The sequence below is a fragment of the Dasypus novemcinctus genome, chromosome 3 (assembly GCF_030445035.2).
Source record: "Dasypus novemcinctus isolate mDasNov1 chromosome 3, mDasNov1.1.hap2, whole genome shotgun sequence".
NCBI lineage: Eukaryota > Metazoa > Chordata > Mammalia > Cingulata > Dasypodidae > Dasypus > Dasypus novemcinctus.
In genome coordinates this window covers 45,504,486-45,520,444 of record NC_080675.1, presented here as the reverse complement: position 1 = coordinate 45,520,444, position 15,959 = coordinate 45,504,486, and the positions used below count along the sequence as shown (strand labels likewise).

Genomic DNA, 15,959 nt, shown 5'->3' with positions numbered 1-15,959 from the left:
CGGGGTGCCATTCAGGAGCCTGGATGAAAGCACCCGCTGAAGAGAGGGCTGGACCCTGAGCCAAATAGAGGGTGGCTGAGCCCTTGTGCCTTGGCAGCCAGTCTAGCACGTGGGGGCCGAGCCCTGGGGCCCTCTCACTGCTCTCCCCCAGCCTTTTCAGCAGAGGCCCTTAGAGGAAATGCGGCCACTTCTGGCCACATTTTGTTCTAAGAGAAGCTCTTATCTCCATTGACTCCTGTCTCCCCTTCCGCTGGCTTTTCTTCTTCTTCTTCTTTCCCTTTGATAAAGGAACTGAGCAGGGTAGATGAGATCTCTCTCCCATCACACCCAAAACCCCAATCATCAACTCTGCCTGGGAAGTTAGTCCCAGACAGTTCAGAGCCTCCGCTTGCCCCGTCTCTCCCTGCCCAGTGGCTCAGGCAGCTCTTCTCCTCTAGGTAAGAGGAAGCTGGTGCTGTCCCTCCTCAACTCGGAGCAGACGACGGTCCCGGAGCACAGCCCCCCCAAGCCCCGCTCTGCTGGGGAGACGTCGCCGCAGCGTTTCTCCTTTAGCCCCTCTGCTGCCAGCCCAAGGATCGCGTCGCCCTCTGCGCATAGCCCCCTCACTTCCTTTGACGCCGAGACCTTCAGCTGGCCCGATGTCCGAGAGCTGCGGTCCAAGTACGCCTCCCACACCAAGGTGCTCCAGGCCAAGGGCAGCCGGCCCCGCGGCCTGGTCAGCCGCAGCCGCTCCTTGCCCGAAAATGTGATGGAGCCCCTGCCGTCAGGTGGGGTGAGCTTCTGTGGCAGCCTGAGCCCCAAGAGGGGCTGGGGAGATGAGGAAGCCGCCCAGCCCCAGCGGCCCCCAGGCAGGCTGGATGGCAGCGAGGCCCTGTATGTCACCGCAGACCTCACCCTAGAGAACAACCGGCGGGTGATCATCATGGAGAAGGGGCCCCTGTCAGGCCCCATGGAGGCGGGGAAGGAACAGGGCAATGGCCAGGGACCGGCCATGATGGGACGGGGCCACGATTCCCAGGAAGCTGCAGCGTATCAGCTGAAGGAAGAGGAGCCCAAGGACTCAGTGGACCCAAGCCAGCAGGGCCGAGTGAGAAACCTGCGGGAGAAATTCCAGGCCTTGAACTCCATAGGTTGACTGACTCCTTTGGAGAGGGAGGAGACGTGTGGGGGAAGAAGGAAGAACCTCCGCACACTTCCCCATCAGCCTGGGCTCACTTGGGCTCCCAGGGGCCCCCACCCAGGGTCCTTGGGAAAGGCCTTTCCCTCTGATCTCCCCTGGAAGAATGTTCCAGTGTCTGATAGACTCAGCAAGTGTCCTCACCTTTTGCATGTCCTAGGCAAGGGCACTCCCCTGGGGCTTGCAACAACATCCCACAGGCCCAGACGAGCCGTCCTTCCCCTGGGAAGCGGTGTGGCTCTTTCCCTTGTACATAGTTCTTCTCTGGAAAGAAGCCAAGTATTTAAGCTTACCTCTTCCCAGGGAGAGAAAGCACTGCCCAGGCCTCTGGCGTGGGCTGGCCACTGCCACTGCGGGGGGAGACGTGGGCAGGTGGCCTGGGGAGGCTTTGCTCTGTAACTGTGCCTGTTCTTAGGATCCAGGCAAGAATCGGGCCAATAATTTATTGCTTTCCAGTCTGTGTTGTGTTTGTGCACGCGTGCGTGTGTGCCCGTGAGCGGGTCTCTTCTGCTGTGTCTTCCCCTCCTGTTAAGAATGTAATTGACCCAGTTCAGGTACTTTCGAGGGTGTCTCGCTGCCCCTGTGATGGTCTCTAATGTACACACATTTCATTATTTGCCAATGGTGCAATAACCACTGCTGACCAGCCGACCGTGTGTGGCCTCCTTCCTGGGGCCTGCCTGGGGTGGGCAGCGTCGTGTGTGGGCAGGGCTGGGGCACCAGTCGTTCCACCTTCATTCACTCGCTCGTCATCTGTGCTCCTGAAGCTTGTGGCTCTAGGGTGCTGTGTGGGAAGCCGGGGCAGCGGTGCCTGCAGGAGGGAGCTTGTTCTCTGCTGTCCCCGCTCTGGACGTCTCTGTCTGCAGGGTCCCCGCCACGTCAGCCTTTAGCGCTTTACCACAAGGGGCAAAGTTGGACTAAAAATAGGTATGCGGTGGGGGGGGAGGGTAGGGGAGTGAACAGAATGTTTTTCTAATAGGCAGAAGCTTCCAGAGTCTGATGCCTTTTACTCTTCTCTCTCTACTTCCCGTGAGACATTCTAGAAGGGTTCTGAACTTGAGGTCTAAAAATGTCTTAAAGTGACACACAACATTGGATGAGGGAGGCATGTGCATTTTTATGGGATGGCGCCTCCGTTTTCATCCAATTCTGAAAAGTGTCTTTGGTTCAAAGGGTTAGGAATGCCTCCCTCCTCCTCAGTAGGGTTTCTACCCTTTCTCCAGGGTGGATCCACCCTTGTTCTGCCCAGTTTCTTCTGACTGGGGCCTTGGAGGAGAGGGCTGCAGAGCCCAGGCGGTGGGTCTGCCCCACAGGGGTTCCCCCAGATCTCTGATTGGGGCTCAGCAGGTTTTCTGACCGAGGAGGACAGACTCAAACAGGAGATGGGTCCAGAAAGGGACAACGAGAAGGTGAGATCTGAGGGGCATGGAGGCTGCTCCTGAGCAGGTGCAGAGTAGGGCAGAGCCAGCCCTTGTCCCACCAGCCGGCCAGAATGTTCTGAGATGACCTCAGAACTGAGGAGAGAGCAGCTGGCTCCTACCAGGCAAGTCAGGATACGGCGCTCGGCAGGCCCACCGGAGGGAGCCAGGAGACCCAGGTTCTGTCCCAGCCCTGACACTACAACTCTGTCCTCCTCTATGGAATGGGAGCTGCTTCTCAGACTCTGGCTCAGACTCTTCAGGGGGTGGGGCCCAGCAAGTTCCAGCCAACACCTGGAATGTAGCCATCTGGCTGTGTCTGGGGATCTTGAGCCAGGCCAGTTGTTCTCATTGGCTGCTCTTTAGAATTCTCTTTTTGAAAAAGGATGATGCCTGGGCTTCACCAGGACCAAATGAATCTGTACCCTCGTGATAGGTGTCAGGCCTGTATACCTTCCTGAGCTCAGTGAGGAAAGGTGTATGAGTTTTACGGAGCACCCTTGGCCTGCAGCAGGCCCTCAAGTTGATTAACTGCATGAGTGGGTGAGTTTTTCTCAGGTCTCCAGGTAAGGCAGAGAGCCTGAGTGCCCACCGGCAGTTGCCCTATGAGACACCTAGAGACAGGCCAGAGAGTCTGGCTGTCCCTCTGTCTCCACAGTGGACAGAGCAGCCCCTCTTTGCTCACTTATCCTCTCCCTGTGCTCAGTCAGTGCTCCTTGGCCCAGTACAAGTGGAAACAAAGACAAGTCAAGAAATCAGAAGAGAAATATGGAGCATTATTCATTTATTAGAAAAACTAGTAAATGGGTTTCCTCTGGTTGGTGGAAGCACAATTGAGCAGGTGGAGGACAAGGCCCAGCCGGCCCCAGGGCCAGCCCTAGATCGAATGGTCTGTAACCAACAGGGTTGCGTTCCTGCACCCACCTCCTTCCTTGTGTCCTCCCTGAGCTTGCTTGTCCAAGGGACCAAGCCATGTGGTCTGCCGGCCTCACCTTCCTCTGATCTGCAGATCCCCTTCCCACTGCAGAAGGAGGATGACCCAGGGCCAGCCTAGGGGACCCCAGGTGCCCTCTGACAGGAGGGAGGGAGGAGCGGTGTGCAGGGGAAGCCAAACCCTCCAGGGCCTCCATAATGGGTGTCAGTGGCAGGGAGGAAAGCCTGAGGCCCCTCCGTGCCTTCCTCAGCCAGGGCACGATGGGGGAAAGAGGGGGCAGGAGGACAGCCTGACCATGCCCAGAAGGAGCTTCCTCTAAAACTGCCCTGGGGAGGAAGCCTTTTATGCTGGTGTGGACTGGAGGTGTGTCACCTAGTACTGGAACACTGTTAGAGAAGACTGCAAAGGAGAAAATGTAAGGAGAAAAAAAGACACATTGCCAGGACGCCCGGAGCTTAGCCTGGTGTGGTACAAGGTCACCCAAAGCTGCGTACCTGCAGTTTCAGTCCAGGTGGTTGAGTGTTTGGGGCCTGTGTGACCTGGGAGGGGTGCGTAAAGGGCTGGCAATGGGTGGAGGGTCATATGCAGCTGCTGCCCTTGCCCACCGATGACCTGGGGCCATGTGAAATCCTGGCTCTTCCACTGGGGCCCTTTCCTTCTTAGGTCTGTGGAGGCGTTTTCCTTCTTAGGTCTGTGGAGGTGCCTGCTGGACAGTTCCTCACTTCAGGAGCTACTTGGACATGTGGAGTAGAGAGGGCCACCCCTTATCTCTTGGCTCCCTAAAGACTGGCTCAGGGACACAGCTGCGGGAAGTGCTTGCCACTGTCTGCCCTTCAGCATGGAACCCACCCTCTGCCCTAGAGCAGGACCTGCCCTTCAGTGTATCAGAAGCCACCATGATTGCCTCATGCCTTGGTTTCCCCAGGCATAGGAGGAGGCTGGTGAATGGCACTCCAGGTGTTCTGTTGACACAAAGTGGGCTGCAGGGTTGCACTGAGGCCAAATGAAGACCCTGACTACAGAGGTGGGTACACCCGGTCTGGGGAAATGAGGCTCCATTGGCTAACTTCTTCCCTGCCGTGGTCCTTTCCTGCTGGAGTTGGCTCATCCTGACATGCTGTCAGGGACACAGGGCATGGGTAGTATTGATCTCTGAGCTGTGCCTGCGCTGATCAGCACCAAAGGCTTCGGAGAAGGTCTCGTAACTGGATGCCTGCCCTGTGGCTTCTACCTGAGCCTCATCCACTTGCCAAGAAATCATCTCAGGGTGTCGAAGCTTCCCATGGGGAAGGAAGGTGATGGACATGGCAACTGCAGGCCCCAGGACCTTTATGATCTCCCCTGGGGAAGATCCCTGCCGCCCCACCTTGACCCTTCTTTTCGGCCCAATCCCAGTTGATGCTGGGCTGGAGCTGTATTGCTTTCAGAGTGGAGTAAGGGGAGAAATTCTTTTGGAATGAGTGGTGTCTTCCCTCCAGAAGTCTGTCATTAGCCGCATAAGGCAAGGTATCCCTGATGATGACTGCAGAACCCTTTTTAGCTGTGCCTGGGGATGGGAAGTGATAGATACTCGATGACCTCTGCATCTATGTGACTCTTTCCCCCAAAATTCAAGGGCAGGACCTTCAGGAGAGGCTTATCAGGGAGTATGACACCTCCATGGCTCTAGCCCCCGAATTTGCCCTACCTCTCCAGGGATAGTTGGGTTACTGGGGTAGGGATGTATCTACCCAGGTGTGGCCACATTTGTCACCTCAGGGTGATGGATGATAAACTTTGCTGTCTGTCTGACCAATACTCTAATGTGGTGCCAGCTGCAGACAGGACACAAATGGGCATTTGATGTTGGGATGCTTTACTCCGGGTGCTGCTGGGGTGTCTGTCCATCTTATATCTGGGGACCTCCTCTGTCTCCCTAAGGGATCCTGTGTCGGACTCATATATTGCTGGTTTGGCTGCTACTGGGCATTGGTGGAAGGTCTCAGTGAAGAGGGAGAGCCTTAGGCAGTGTAGAGACGGATCTGTCCCTCCTGGTCTGAGCCTTGGGCCTTAAGCTCTAACCGTGGTTTGCCACTTGTGGTTCTGGCACAGGATGCTGGAGGCAGCAGGAGGCTCCTTGCAGGACCCATGGATCTTTGGAGGGTGTCTCCCCCTCCCCTTCTTGGGGTGGGGTGGGAGGAGGAGGGAAGAATGGAGGTGGGGGGCCCCTGAGCTGAGAGTCTAGGTTCAAAGGAAGCCCAGTGGGGGCAGGGGAGGAGGGGGGCACCCAAGGTCCTGCTTTCTGTCTTGTCTCCTCAGTCCCCCAGCAGCCCTTGCCCAGCGCTAGGGTTCTGTGGGCCGACCCAAGCGCTCCTTCCACATGCCAGACATTCCCAGCGTCCTCTTTTATCTTGCTCCCGACTGGCGTGGGGAAGGGGCGCCAGCACAACTTGTTTTGGGAGTGGGCAGCTTTTGAGGGACCCCGTTAGCTTTTAAGGGGCTTAGGGGGCTGGCGCACCTTCAGCTCCGTAGGACGACGGGTGAGGGGAGGAGGAGGGCGTGTGCCTCAGGGAGCCGTCTCCCTGCCCCGAGGGTCCCATAGGAGCCCGGAGCCCCCTCTACCTGGAGCCGACCCTGGCGCTGACCGTCCGTCGGGCGGTGTTGGGGAGGCCGGAGCTGCGCGGCCGGCGTGGAGGGAGGCCCTGGGGACTGGTGGCCCGGGCCCGGCGGGCGAAGGCAGCGATTGCAGTGCAGCGTGGGGCCCCGGGACCCCGCCCGGGCGTGCCCGGCGACACGGAGGAGGCAGGCGGCAGGCAGCGGGCGGCCCGGGCGGCGGGCTGGAGGGGGACGCGGGCCGTGGCGAAGGTCAAGTCCGCGGGCGCCCTGGCGGGTTGGCCCAGGCGCTCGTCCCTGCACGTCCCCACGCCCGGCTGCGCGCGCCCGTCCGCCCTCCTCGGTCCCCTCCCCCGGGGCCGACCGGCGCCGCGGGCCGCTATTTCTTCTTGGGGAAGAAGCTGAATCTCTTCTCCTTGTCTTTCTTGCCGAGGCCCGCGTCGGGGCCGGTGAGGGAGGGCAGGGGCAGGCTCTGCGCCTTGACGCGGATGCTCTGGGACTCGGTGATGGCGGCGCTCACCCCCTGCAGCCAGGACAGCATCTCCTCCTGCGGGTGGAGACGTCAGGGCCGGTCCCCCACCCATCGGAACCCGGCAGAAGAGGGAGGCAGAGTGGCCTGGGGTTCTGTCGCCCTGGGCTAGGCCGGCCCTGCACTTACCTCATCCTTGCCATGGAAGAGCCACTCGCTGCCGTTGCTCAGCCTGGGAGAACAAAGGGTTTCTTGTCGTGGGGCCGCCTGCGCCCCCATTGCCCCGGAGCCTGCCCAATGACCCAACCCTCTCAGACAGCGCAGCAACTTCTAAGAGAGGTGAACATCAGCTCCTTTGAATTGAAAAATCCCTGAGGGGCCTGGAGCTGGTCCCGTGGGATGGGCCTTTGCCGGGTTGCTAAGGCCACATCAGCCACCAGCCCCGAGGGCTCGGAGGGTCCAGGGCCCAGGGTAGGGGCCGTGGGCAAGCAGGGCCTCACCTCAGCTTGAAGACGTGCTTCTTCTTCTTGTAGTTAGCGGCGATCTCGCAGATGGCATGTCTCAGGGCCAGGGGCTCCTCCCCGTGGTAGGGCACCCCGAGGGCCAGGTTCTTGGCGTCTTTGTAGAAAGTCAGCTCACTGTTCCTGAGCACGCAGTACAGGTTGTTCCAGGACCTGCGAGGACGCAAGCAGGCAGGTCACCGCAGCCCTGGTACAGCAGCTCTATAGTCCATTCCTGTGGCTTTGCCTTTTTAAAAAAATCACACCATTTCTCCCCTGATTAATAGTAGTGCGTATTACTGTTAAAAAAATGATTGGAAAATAGAGAAAAAAGGAAAGAAAATAAATTATCTGCGTGTACTTTTGCCACTAAAGTTAACTATTGTTAACTTTTTATGTATTTCCTTCCAGTCTTTTTTCTATTCATGTGTGTATCTAAAATTGGGGTATGCTGTATATTCAAGTTTACACCTGCTTCAAAGCTTAACACTATATCATATTTCCCCCCATACTCAAGTATTTCTTGGAAATAATTTTGAATAGCTGTATAGTATCCAATCATATGTATAAATCAATCCCTTTACTGTTGTTGGACCTTACAGTACTGAAAAAATTATTCAGCATTTAAATAGTGATGTGATGAACAGTCTTATGCATAAATCTTTGCCTGAAACTTTGATATTAACCTTGGGATACATTTCTAGAAGTAGAATTGTTGAATCTTTGGCCAACAATGTAAACTTTTCAAAACATTTCTATATCCATTAGCATGTTAGAGTTTCACTGCAGAACTGTGAATTGACTTGAGCAGGGGTGTGCTTAGTTTTGGTTTTTGGTGGTAGTTTTTATTTTTTGTTTTGATGATGTATGTGCAGTATACTCTCGAAGAACTTTTTTTTTTTTTTTGAGGTACCGGGGGCCAGGGATTGAACCCAGGACCCCATATTTGGGAAGCTGCCACTCAACCACTGAGGCACATGGGCTCCCCTGAGTTGTTTTTTTCATTTGTTTTGCTCATTTTGTTTTGTTTTTAGGGGACATAAGGAACCGAACGCAGGACCTCCCATGTGCGAAGCAGGCGCTTAACTGCTCAAGACACGTCCACTCCCTAAGCACCTTTTAAAGAAACACATTTGTGTAAATCAAGGCTCATCTCAGCTTGTTTGGTGAGAACAGGCTCACAAGCTGCTGTGCGGGCTGACGGCCAGCTCTTAGCTCCGCTGACTAATAGGGGGGCCGTTGCTGCATTTCTACAGAAACACTGAGAAACACTAAGCTTTTCTTTCTCCTCCCCTTCTTCTCTTCCCTTTTAAGATAGGAAGGTGAAGAACTAATTGCACACCTAGGGCGGAAGTACTGGAGGTCAGAGAGAGAAATCCGACTTGTTCGAAGCTGGCCGAGTGCCTTTCAACAACTGGAGACTTCTGACTCCCACCCCGGGGCTCTCTGCTTTACCCCTCGCTTCCTTTTGTGGGCTTGTGGCCCACGTGGGGAGTTTGCTGAGAAGGTGGAACTTTGGAGTAAAATCCTGCCCTTGAACAAACAACAACTTCTCTGAGACCCTGTTTCCCCATCTGAAATATGCTAATGTCATTATCACAGGGCTGTTGAAAAGATTTTATCAGTCAACATGGACTAGAAGCCCCTAATATAAAGCCTCTTTCCTGGTGGACTCCATATGGCAATAAACCTCTTCAGAGTAGCTGGCCCCCCAAATTGCTGAAGAACTTTTGAAATAGCTCGGGACAGGCTGTGTGTGCTGCCAGGTGGCCCTGGGAACCTTTTAGAGCTGCCCTGCCTCCAGGGCCCCTAAGGGCCTCTTCCTGCAGGGACAGCCCTGGTGGTGAATCAAGGACACAGCTGCCTCAGTGGTCAGGACAGGACACAGCCCTGGAGCTGCAGGGTCTTAGAGTCACTGAGTGACAGTGCTGCCAGGGTCCCTAGGAGGCATCTAGGTACCTCCCCACTCCCATTTTCCATTTTACAGGTGAGGAAACAGGCACAGGTTAGTTCAAAAGTGGGACTTGGTCAGGGATATGTCGTTAATGCCAAGACTCAGGAAGCACCTACCTGTTAGCCAGCCCTGGGCTGAGAAGAAACATAAAGTCAGGGTTCACTGAGCACCAGGCATGGTAACTGCCAGACAGGTGTGAGGTGGTTATCGCCCCCTTATACAAACTTAAAGAGGCTAACTTGTATGGTGTCACAGGATTTGAACTCGGGCCTGGATCCAGAGATGGGCTTTTTCCACCCCACCAAGTTACCCCCAGGACTGATCCAGAGGGGTGCCTGGAGGCCCTCCCTCTCCCAACACACAGCCACGTTGCCCAGGCTTCGTTGGCGGAGAGGTCCCCTGGAAGCTGCCCAGCCCTCCCCTCCCTACCAGCCGCTCTGCCCCCCCAAAGCCCACACGCACCTGTTGGATGCCTTCTTGTTGGGCCCCTCCAGGTCGTGCTTGCGGCCCAGGTAGCCCTCCATCTGCACACTGTGCCCGTGGTTCCGCTGGGCTGGCAGCGTTGTGGGCTCATCACCCTCGCTCAGAGGAGTGTCCAGGACCTTGAAGAGAGGCTCCGTGGCCGGCCTCTCGTCCCCCCCCGATTTCTCCTCCTGGCCGTCCTCGCGTGGCTCTGGCAGCAGTGGCGGCTGCAGGTCTCCAGACCGTGGCCTCTCTTCTTCCCCCTACTCAAGGGCACATGGGAGGAGACACCTTGCTGGGTCTGGGGCCCAGGGACAGCCATTCTCAGCAAAACTGGGGAGTCACCCCGCTCCCAGAGGCCTCTTCCGGGCCCTGCCTGAGCCTGGTTCCCCTCTGCTCTCTGGCCCCTGCCCCATCCTGCCTCTCCTGGGATCGGCCCCAGGGACCCATCTGGTCTGCTTCCCTAGACATTGCCCATGTCCCCAGCTCTCCCTCCACCGCCCCCTGCCCCCCAGCTCCAATCTAACATAAGAGAGTGTGGATCTTCGAGAAAGCTTAGGTGGTCTGACTGACTGTGCATCCAGGGGTTTCCAATGCTGATGGCAGAGCCCTGGCCCACTTCCCAGCTCCAGGCCCTACTGCTGCTTCACTTAACTTCAGCTGAGGTGTAGCTGGGGCTTGGGCCAAGATTTCATATGAAGAAAGGGTTCTGCTGCTCAGGCAAGTTTGAAACCACTTGTAATAGGATGTTGAGTGGCAACTATTCTTTTGCTTTGGAATTGTGGCTAAAGCCCTGATGCTCAAGGCACTACCAGTGCCACCTGCAGACCTTCCTGGGCCATCGGGCTGGACTAGCTGGCCCTGCTCCCGTCATTTGATGGGACTCTGTTGGAGTATGGCAGTGGTTCCTAACCCTGGCTGCTTTTTACCATTACCTTGGGAACTCTTAAGGTAATTCCTAGCCCTCACCCCCAAGATGCTGAGTTAACCTATCTGGAGCGGGGTCAGCACACAAATAATTTTCATATGGCTCTCGTGTGCAGCAGTTTCTCTAACATGAGAATCACTGACGTCAGTGTCATTGCCCTGGGGAAATGCTGTGCTCTGACCTCCCTGCACTTTCCTTTAGGAGGACGGTGGGTGATCCTAACTCCTGCCCAAGCCACGTGAGGGTCCTCCAAGGACACTGCTTGCTGTCTCTGCAGGTGCCCATGAGAAGGGGAAACAGGCCTCCCATTCCCCGGCTGGGTATCTCTGCAGAGGCCGTGCTGAGCCACCCTGTGTCTGTGGCAGCTGAAGAAAGAGAGGATGGGAGAGACTGGGCAGCAAGGGGCAGCCAGCCTCCCACTGTCCGTGGGACAAGAATGGGTAGATCTTCTCTGGGCCAAATGAGCATGAGAAAGGCAGCGTAGCCTGAGCCCATAGGCCAGAACCCTGCCCCAAAGCCCTGGTTGCTGGTGAAGAGAGCTTGGCTACAAAAGGGTCTGTGTTTGGGTGTCTGAAGGACCAAAAGGGCATGATGCCCAGGGGAATGAAAGCCCCCCAGGCATTAAAGAGACACTCCTCCTTTCTCGACGCCCTCCCTGCCCAAACAGCTGGTGGCAGAGTGCCAGAGGAGCCCCAGGGAGGAGAGGAGGAGCCGGGGAAGAGCAGACCATGCTCTCCTTCCCACTGTGGGTCCTTCAGACCATGGGTCAAGTCCAGACCGGAGAAAGGGAGGATGTGGGCGCCATGTTGGGCACCAGTTTGAAGCCATAGACTGAAACAGACTAGGCAGACTTTTTAACACCTGGAACTGACAAGGTCTGCCGAGATGGCATTAAGGAATGGGAAGGGGAGATTCAATGGGGATGTTTGAAGCTAGTGGCTGGAAGAAAGAGAGCTGGTCATGTTTGTAGCTCATCGAATTAGGACTAGTCAATAAGCAGGCTATACGTTGGGGTTCTGGTAAGAGACCACTTGAAAAATAGTAAGGGGACTGGAAAAGTTTGAAAACTACTGGCCTAATCTAATACCATCAATCTACAATGAAAAACCAGTGCTGAGAGGGGTTGTTTTGTCCAAGGCCACACGGCTAATGGAAAGCAATTAAGAGCATGCACTCCAGAGTTAGGCAGGTCTGACTCTTTCCCCAGCTTTTCTTGCCTTAGAGCCCCCAAAGGGTTGTGACCAGCCACACTCATGTTTGCTCATCTTGCATTATTTGCATCTTAAAGTGTCTGCAATGAGCTGTTCTGGGTCACACGGATTTGGAGTCCCCAAAGTCCTACCTGGATCATTCTCTGGTAGGAGTGGGGAGGAATGGATGTGGGAGCTTGGGGTTGGGGTCGCTCTGTGGTCCTGACATGGGTGTAAAGCTCGGGGTGGTGGTTGATGAACGCAGAGAGTGAAGCCTCTCTCGTCCCTCGCCTTTCTAGCTCTAGCCTCAAGCCAAAGCTGGGCCAGCTCTGCCTCCAGGAGAGGGGGAATTCCAGAGGACGGGGCAGGCGCTGTGCTGCTCTTCCGGGTGAGGGCTGAGTTCTCCCTGCCCTGGGGTCTTGGGGGAGATACAGAGCAGATACTGGGCGGGGGACCCACCAGACACACATGCCATGTCTGCACCTTTCACCGGGCCTCTACCCTCGGGGAACTGGTTTTGCTAGAGACCTGTGTGTCCAGTTTCTTCTGATACTTGTCCTTCCATTTCATTTTCCTTATTTTCAGAGACAGTCTTCTGAAATCCCACCTTCCTTGTTTCCTCTGGATGGGTGCCTGACCCATATTCTCTGGAAGGGACCAGGTCATGGGTTGGCTTGGAAATTGGGGGTTTTCTAATGTGTGCAAAGATTTCTTCTGTGTCCCTGGCTGTTCATGAGGAGACAATTAAAAATACTTCCTCTTCCCCACCCCCCACCCCACCATGGGTGGGCCAAAGCCTTAGCCAAGAATGAGGGTGGGAGATGGAGGTTGTAGGCTTTGGGGACCAATCCTTTCTTCTGCTCCCCAGCTCCTGAGGGAGGCTGGCCGGCTCATGGGGTGGGAGGCTATGGGAGGATCCCAGTGGGCTCCCAGGCAGGAGCTGGGCCCTTCCCTTAGCCCTCCCAGCTCACCCACCCTGGACCACCAGCAGAAGCTTTCCTGAGAAGCCCAGATGTTGGATCAGACAAACCTGGAGTGAGGTCCCTGGGCTCTGTTTGCGGGGGTGGGATGTGGAAATCTTGGTCAAGTCACTAAGCCTTCCTGAATCTGTTTTTGTCATAGGTTAGTGGGAGGACCACCAGAACCTCCTTCACAGACGGTTTGGGGCACTTAACAATGAGATAATGCCTGTGAATACCAGCACTATGATGCTCTTTCACCCCTCCTTGCCTGCCACCTCTCTCTTTGGGGGCTTTGCTGAGCAATTATTGTGGCCATTGTCCTGTGTGGCTGCTGTGATGATCTTAGCACCCTTTTGTCCCTGGAGTAGGTGGCACTCAGGGTTGAGCCGTGGGGAAGGGGGACTCTCAGCCACTGGCAGGAGAGGCCTCATCCCCTGGCATCCTTGCCAGGGGTCCTTTGCAGTTGGAACATTCAGAGTCCTGTGCCAGGAATGGGGCAGCCGTGGGAACAGGTCACCCTTCAGGGCAGTGCAGGAGCAGCCTGAGGACCACCCACAAAGCTTGGAGGGGGGACTGAGGTTCAGGGGCTCCAGAAGGTGAAGGCAGAAGTCACCAGACAGGGCTGGTGACAACGGTGTACTACTTAGGGGAAGGTTCTGGTAATTCACAATTGGATTTTTATAAAGTGTGCACAACTTTTCAAGATAAGACCTCAAAGACAACTCTATCTAATATATATCCATCTGGTCAACCTTTTCTGAAGCAAAAATACTATTTTTTAAAAAATTACATTTGGGGTTCTGATCTGTACAGGGAAAGTGCACAGGCAGTGGAGAGCAAGCTGGAGGGAGGGCCAGATTTTGCCAGTGCCCTCCTGCTTCCTCGGGTGTAAATCCTTTACACAGCCCCAAATCATAAGCGGGAAGGAGGCCCTTTCTGAGAACTTTCTTGGGGACTTTTATTTCTAGCCACCCCACTGGGAGGATCATGCAGGTAGAATCAGCAACAGGGACCTTATAAAGGAAGCAAGCCCAGGAGGGCTGGGCTGGGGATGGAAAGTGCCCGAGGGGATTAGATGATACTGATGGGAGCAAACATTTTCTGAATTCTGGAGCTGGAAAGAGACCTGGAGGACACTGAGCTCATTCCCTACTGTTAGAGATGGGGAAAATGGGTTCCAGAAAAGCACAGTGACTGGCTGGGGTCACTAGCAAGTCAGCAGTAGAGCTGGAGCAAGAGCTCATGGATTCTGCTTTCCTGTCCACACGATGCCTTTCAAATCTGAAAATGGCACATGACAGGACCACTGGCTGGGGCTAGGAACAGAGGACAGAGAAGGCCCAGTGGCCAGGCAGAGGTCTACCCATAACCTGGGCTGCTTGGGACCTGGGTGCTAAACTTTCCAAACCTTCTGATAGAGCCGGAGTGAGTCCTGTGGGTTGGCACATTCATCCTTGCCTGATTCTAGCCCAGGTCCTTCAAGAACTTCTAAGCCGACTGGATGGGCCACACAGGGGGCCAGAGGTCAGGCTGGTGGCATGGTTTGGGCCGGTAGATATGGCTGTGTGCTGTCTTCTAAGGGAGAGCTGGGGAAGAGAGGTGCAAGGTGGCAGTTCTCTGGCTGCCCCTGGAACCAGGCCATAGATAGTCTGATATGGAGATCTGCCTTGTCCGACAGGAGGCAGGCTCTGCGAGGCTGGTAGAGGAGGCTGGCTGCTCATGGGGTTGTAGGGACAGGCACGTTCTCCCAAGAGGCACTGGACAGTTAGATGATCTGAGATTCCTTCTCTGTGCCCTAAGGCACTAGCCCTTAGGTCATTATGAAGATGGACAGGCCACAACTATACCTCTAGCCTGTGCGGAGACCTCATCCGCAGGAGCTGAGGGATGCCTGGCAGAGGAGGCCCAGGCTGCCTGGAAGAAGTTCTGGGTGTCAAGTTGCGGCAGGGAGGGAGTCTGAACCGTAAGCGGGAATGACAGCTCGAGAGAGAATGATCTGGAGGCTGCGATGAGGAGGGCACTGCTAGGTTCTTTGGTTCAAGGTTGGCCAGGGAAGGTGTCTGGGAGGAGGGTTTGTGTGCTAGCTGCTGGGATCATGATGTCAAAGGAGGGCTGGGGACAGCAGAGCAGGGCAGGGCCTTTTAGGACCTCACAGGATTGTAATCAAACAGGGAGAGGCCCCAGGCTCCCGTTGGGCAGGGACGACTGCCTCAGAGTCTTGCAGCAGGGATTTGTAAGCTTGACTTTTTAGGGTCCTGTCTTGTTAGGGAAGCTGACCTGGGCAGGGGAAGAAGGCGAAGGATTGAATTCCTGTGCAGAGAGAATTCAAGAGAGGAAGGAGGAGGTGGGCAGGATGGGGAATTCTCGGCACGAAAGGAGTTGAAGATGTACTTCCAGATCCAGCCAGCAGATGGCGTAGGGGACAGCACCCGGCAATCTCTCAGCGTCCAAAAGGAAAAAAACTTGGCACGGGACCACAGGGTCTGCTGGAGATTCTAGAAGATGCGCAGTGAACCCAGGCACATTTGCAAGCTGTGAAACATAAGAAATGGGAGCTTCTTTCTAAAGGAAATGCTGGTACTTAAAAATCAGAGCACTAGGGTGCACTCCAGAAACAGAGACTGTTTGACTTTAGCGATGTGAGAATCCTGCACACCTGTCACACAGTGAGGTCCGAGCCCTAAGCAGGTGTGGGGGGTTTTAAGGGAGGGGCCCTCCAGGAAGGTTGTCTTGGGAGGACTTTGGAAATGGATGTTATTTATATAGAGCATGTTACTTTGAAGGGATGAAGGACTGAGGTGGGGGATGGAGATTGAAAATTGAAGGAAGCTACTGTCAGACGCTCTACCCGAGCGCTCTCCTTTGATCCTCATACCTTCTCTGTACAGCAGGTGCTGTGACTACCCCTAGTTAATGATGAGGGAAACTGAGGGCCAGGGAGTATAAGTAACTTCCGTAGACACACATCTAGCTGAGGATGCAGGTCTGTCTGGCCCCAAACTCTGTGGGCTTCCTACTAAATCCTGCTGCAGGAGAGGAGGCCCATGTCATTACGGCAGAGAAGAGCAGCTCTCCCTTGGGGCTCACGGTGCACATGAGATGAGGTTGGATTATGGAAGACGTGCTTGAATGGCCTTGGCTGCAGGATCATGCCAGAGCCACACTGGGGGTGCCGAAAGAGGACTTGGTGGCAGACAAGACCTACTGCTTATGCCTTGGGTGGCCAAATAGCACCACGTGGTTCTGGGGCGAGGAAGGCACCACTCTTGTGGCTGGGAGTTTTCAGTCTCCCCCCAGGTCTGATGTCTCGGCCCTTGAACTGGGGGCAAGAAGGGCTGCCGGTAGCAGACGTTGGAAAGGCTGTTCAAAAGAC

The 15,959-nt window shown here is 55.4% G+C and overlaps 2 protein-coding genes across 13 annotated transcripts in view; one reads left to right on the top strand and one right to left on the bottom strand.

Annotated features, from left to right (window-relative positions):
- Nucleotides 1-1,825, top strand: part of PLEKHG3 (pleckstrin homology and RhoGEF domain containing G3) — a 45,929-nt gene extending 44,104 nt beyond the window's left edge. For all 12 annotated transcript variants that reach the window (XM_058293284.2, XM_058293283.2, XM_071213878.1 and 9 more), the window contains one exon: nt 438-1,825. In XM_058293284.2, the coding sequence (XP_058149267.1) occupies nt 438-1,135 (698 nt within the window). In that variant the 3' untranslated portion in view covers nt 1,136-1,825. The remainder of the gene's footprint in view (nt 1-437) is intronic.
- A 4,585-nt stretch (nt 1,826-6,410) lies between these two features.
- SPTB (spectrin beta, erythrocytic) overlaps nt 6,411-15,959 on the bottom strand; it is a 131,490-nt gene continuing 121,941 nt past the window's right edge. Inside the window, exons 33-36 of the mRNA XM_071213871.1 lie at nt 9,507-9,769; nt 7,091-7,264; nt 6,780-6,822; nt 6,411-6,668 (exon numbers count right to left, since the gene is read on the bottom strand). Coding sequence (XP_071069972.1) covers nt 6,501-6,668; nt 6,780-6,822; nt 7,091-7,264; nt 9,507-9,769 — 648 coding nt within the window. The 3' untranslated portion in view covers nt 6,411-6,500. The remainder of the gene's footprint in view (nt 6,669-6,779; nt 6,823-7,090; nt 7,265-9,506; nt 9,770-15,959) is intronic.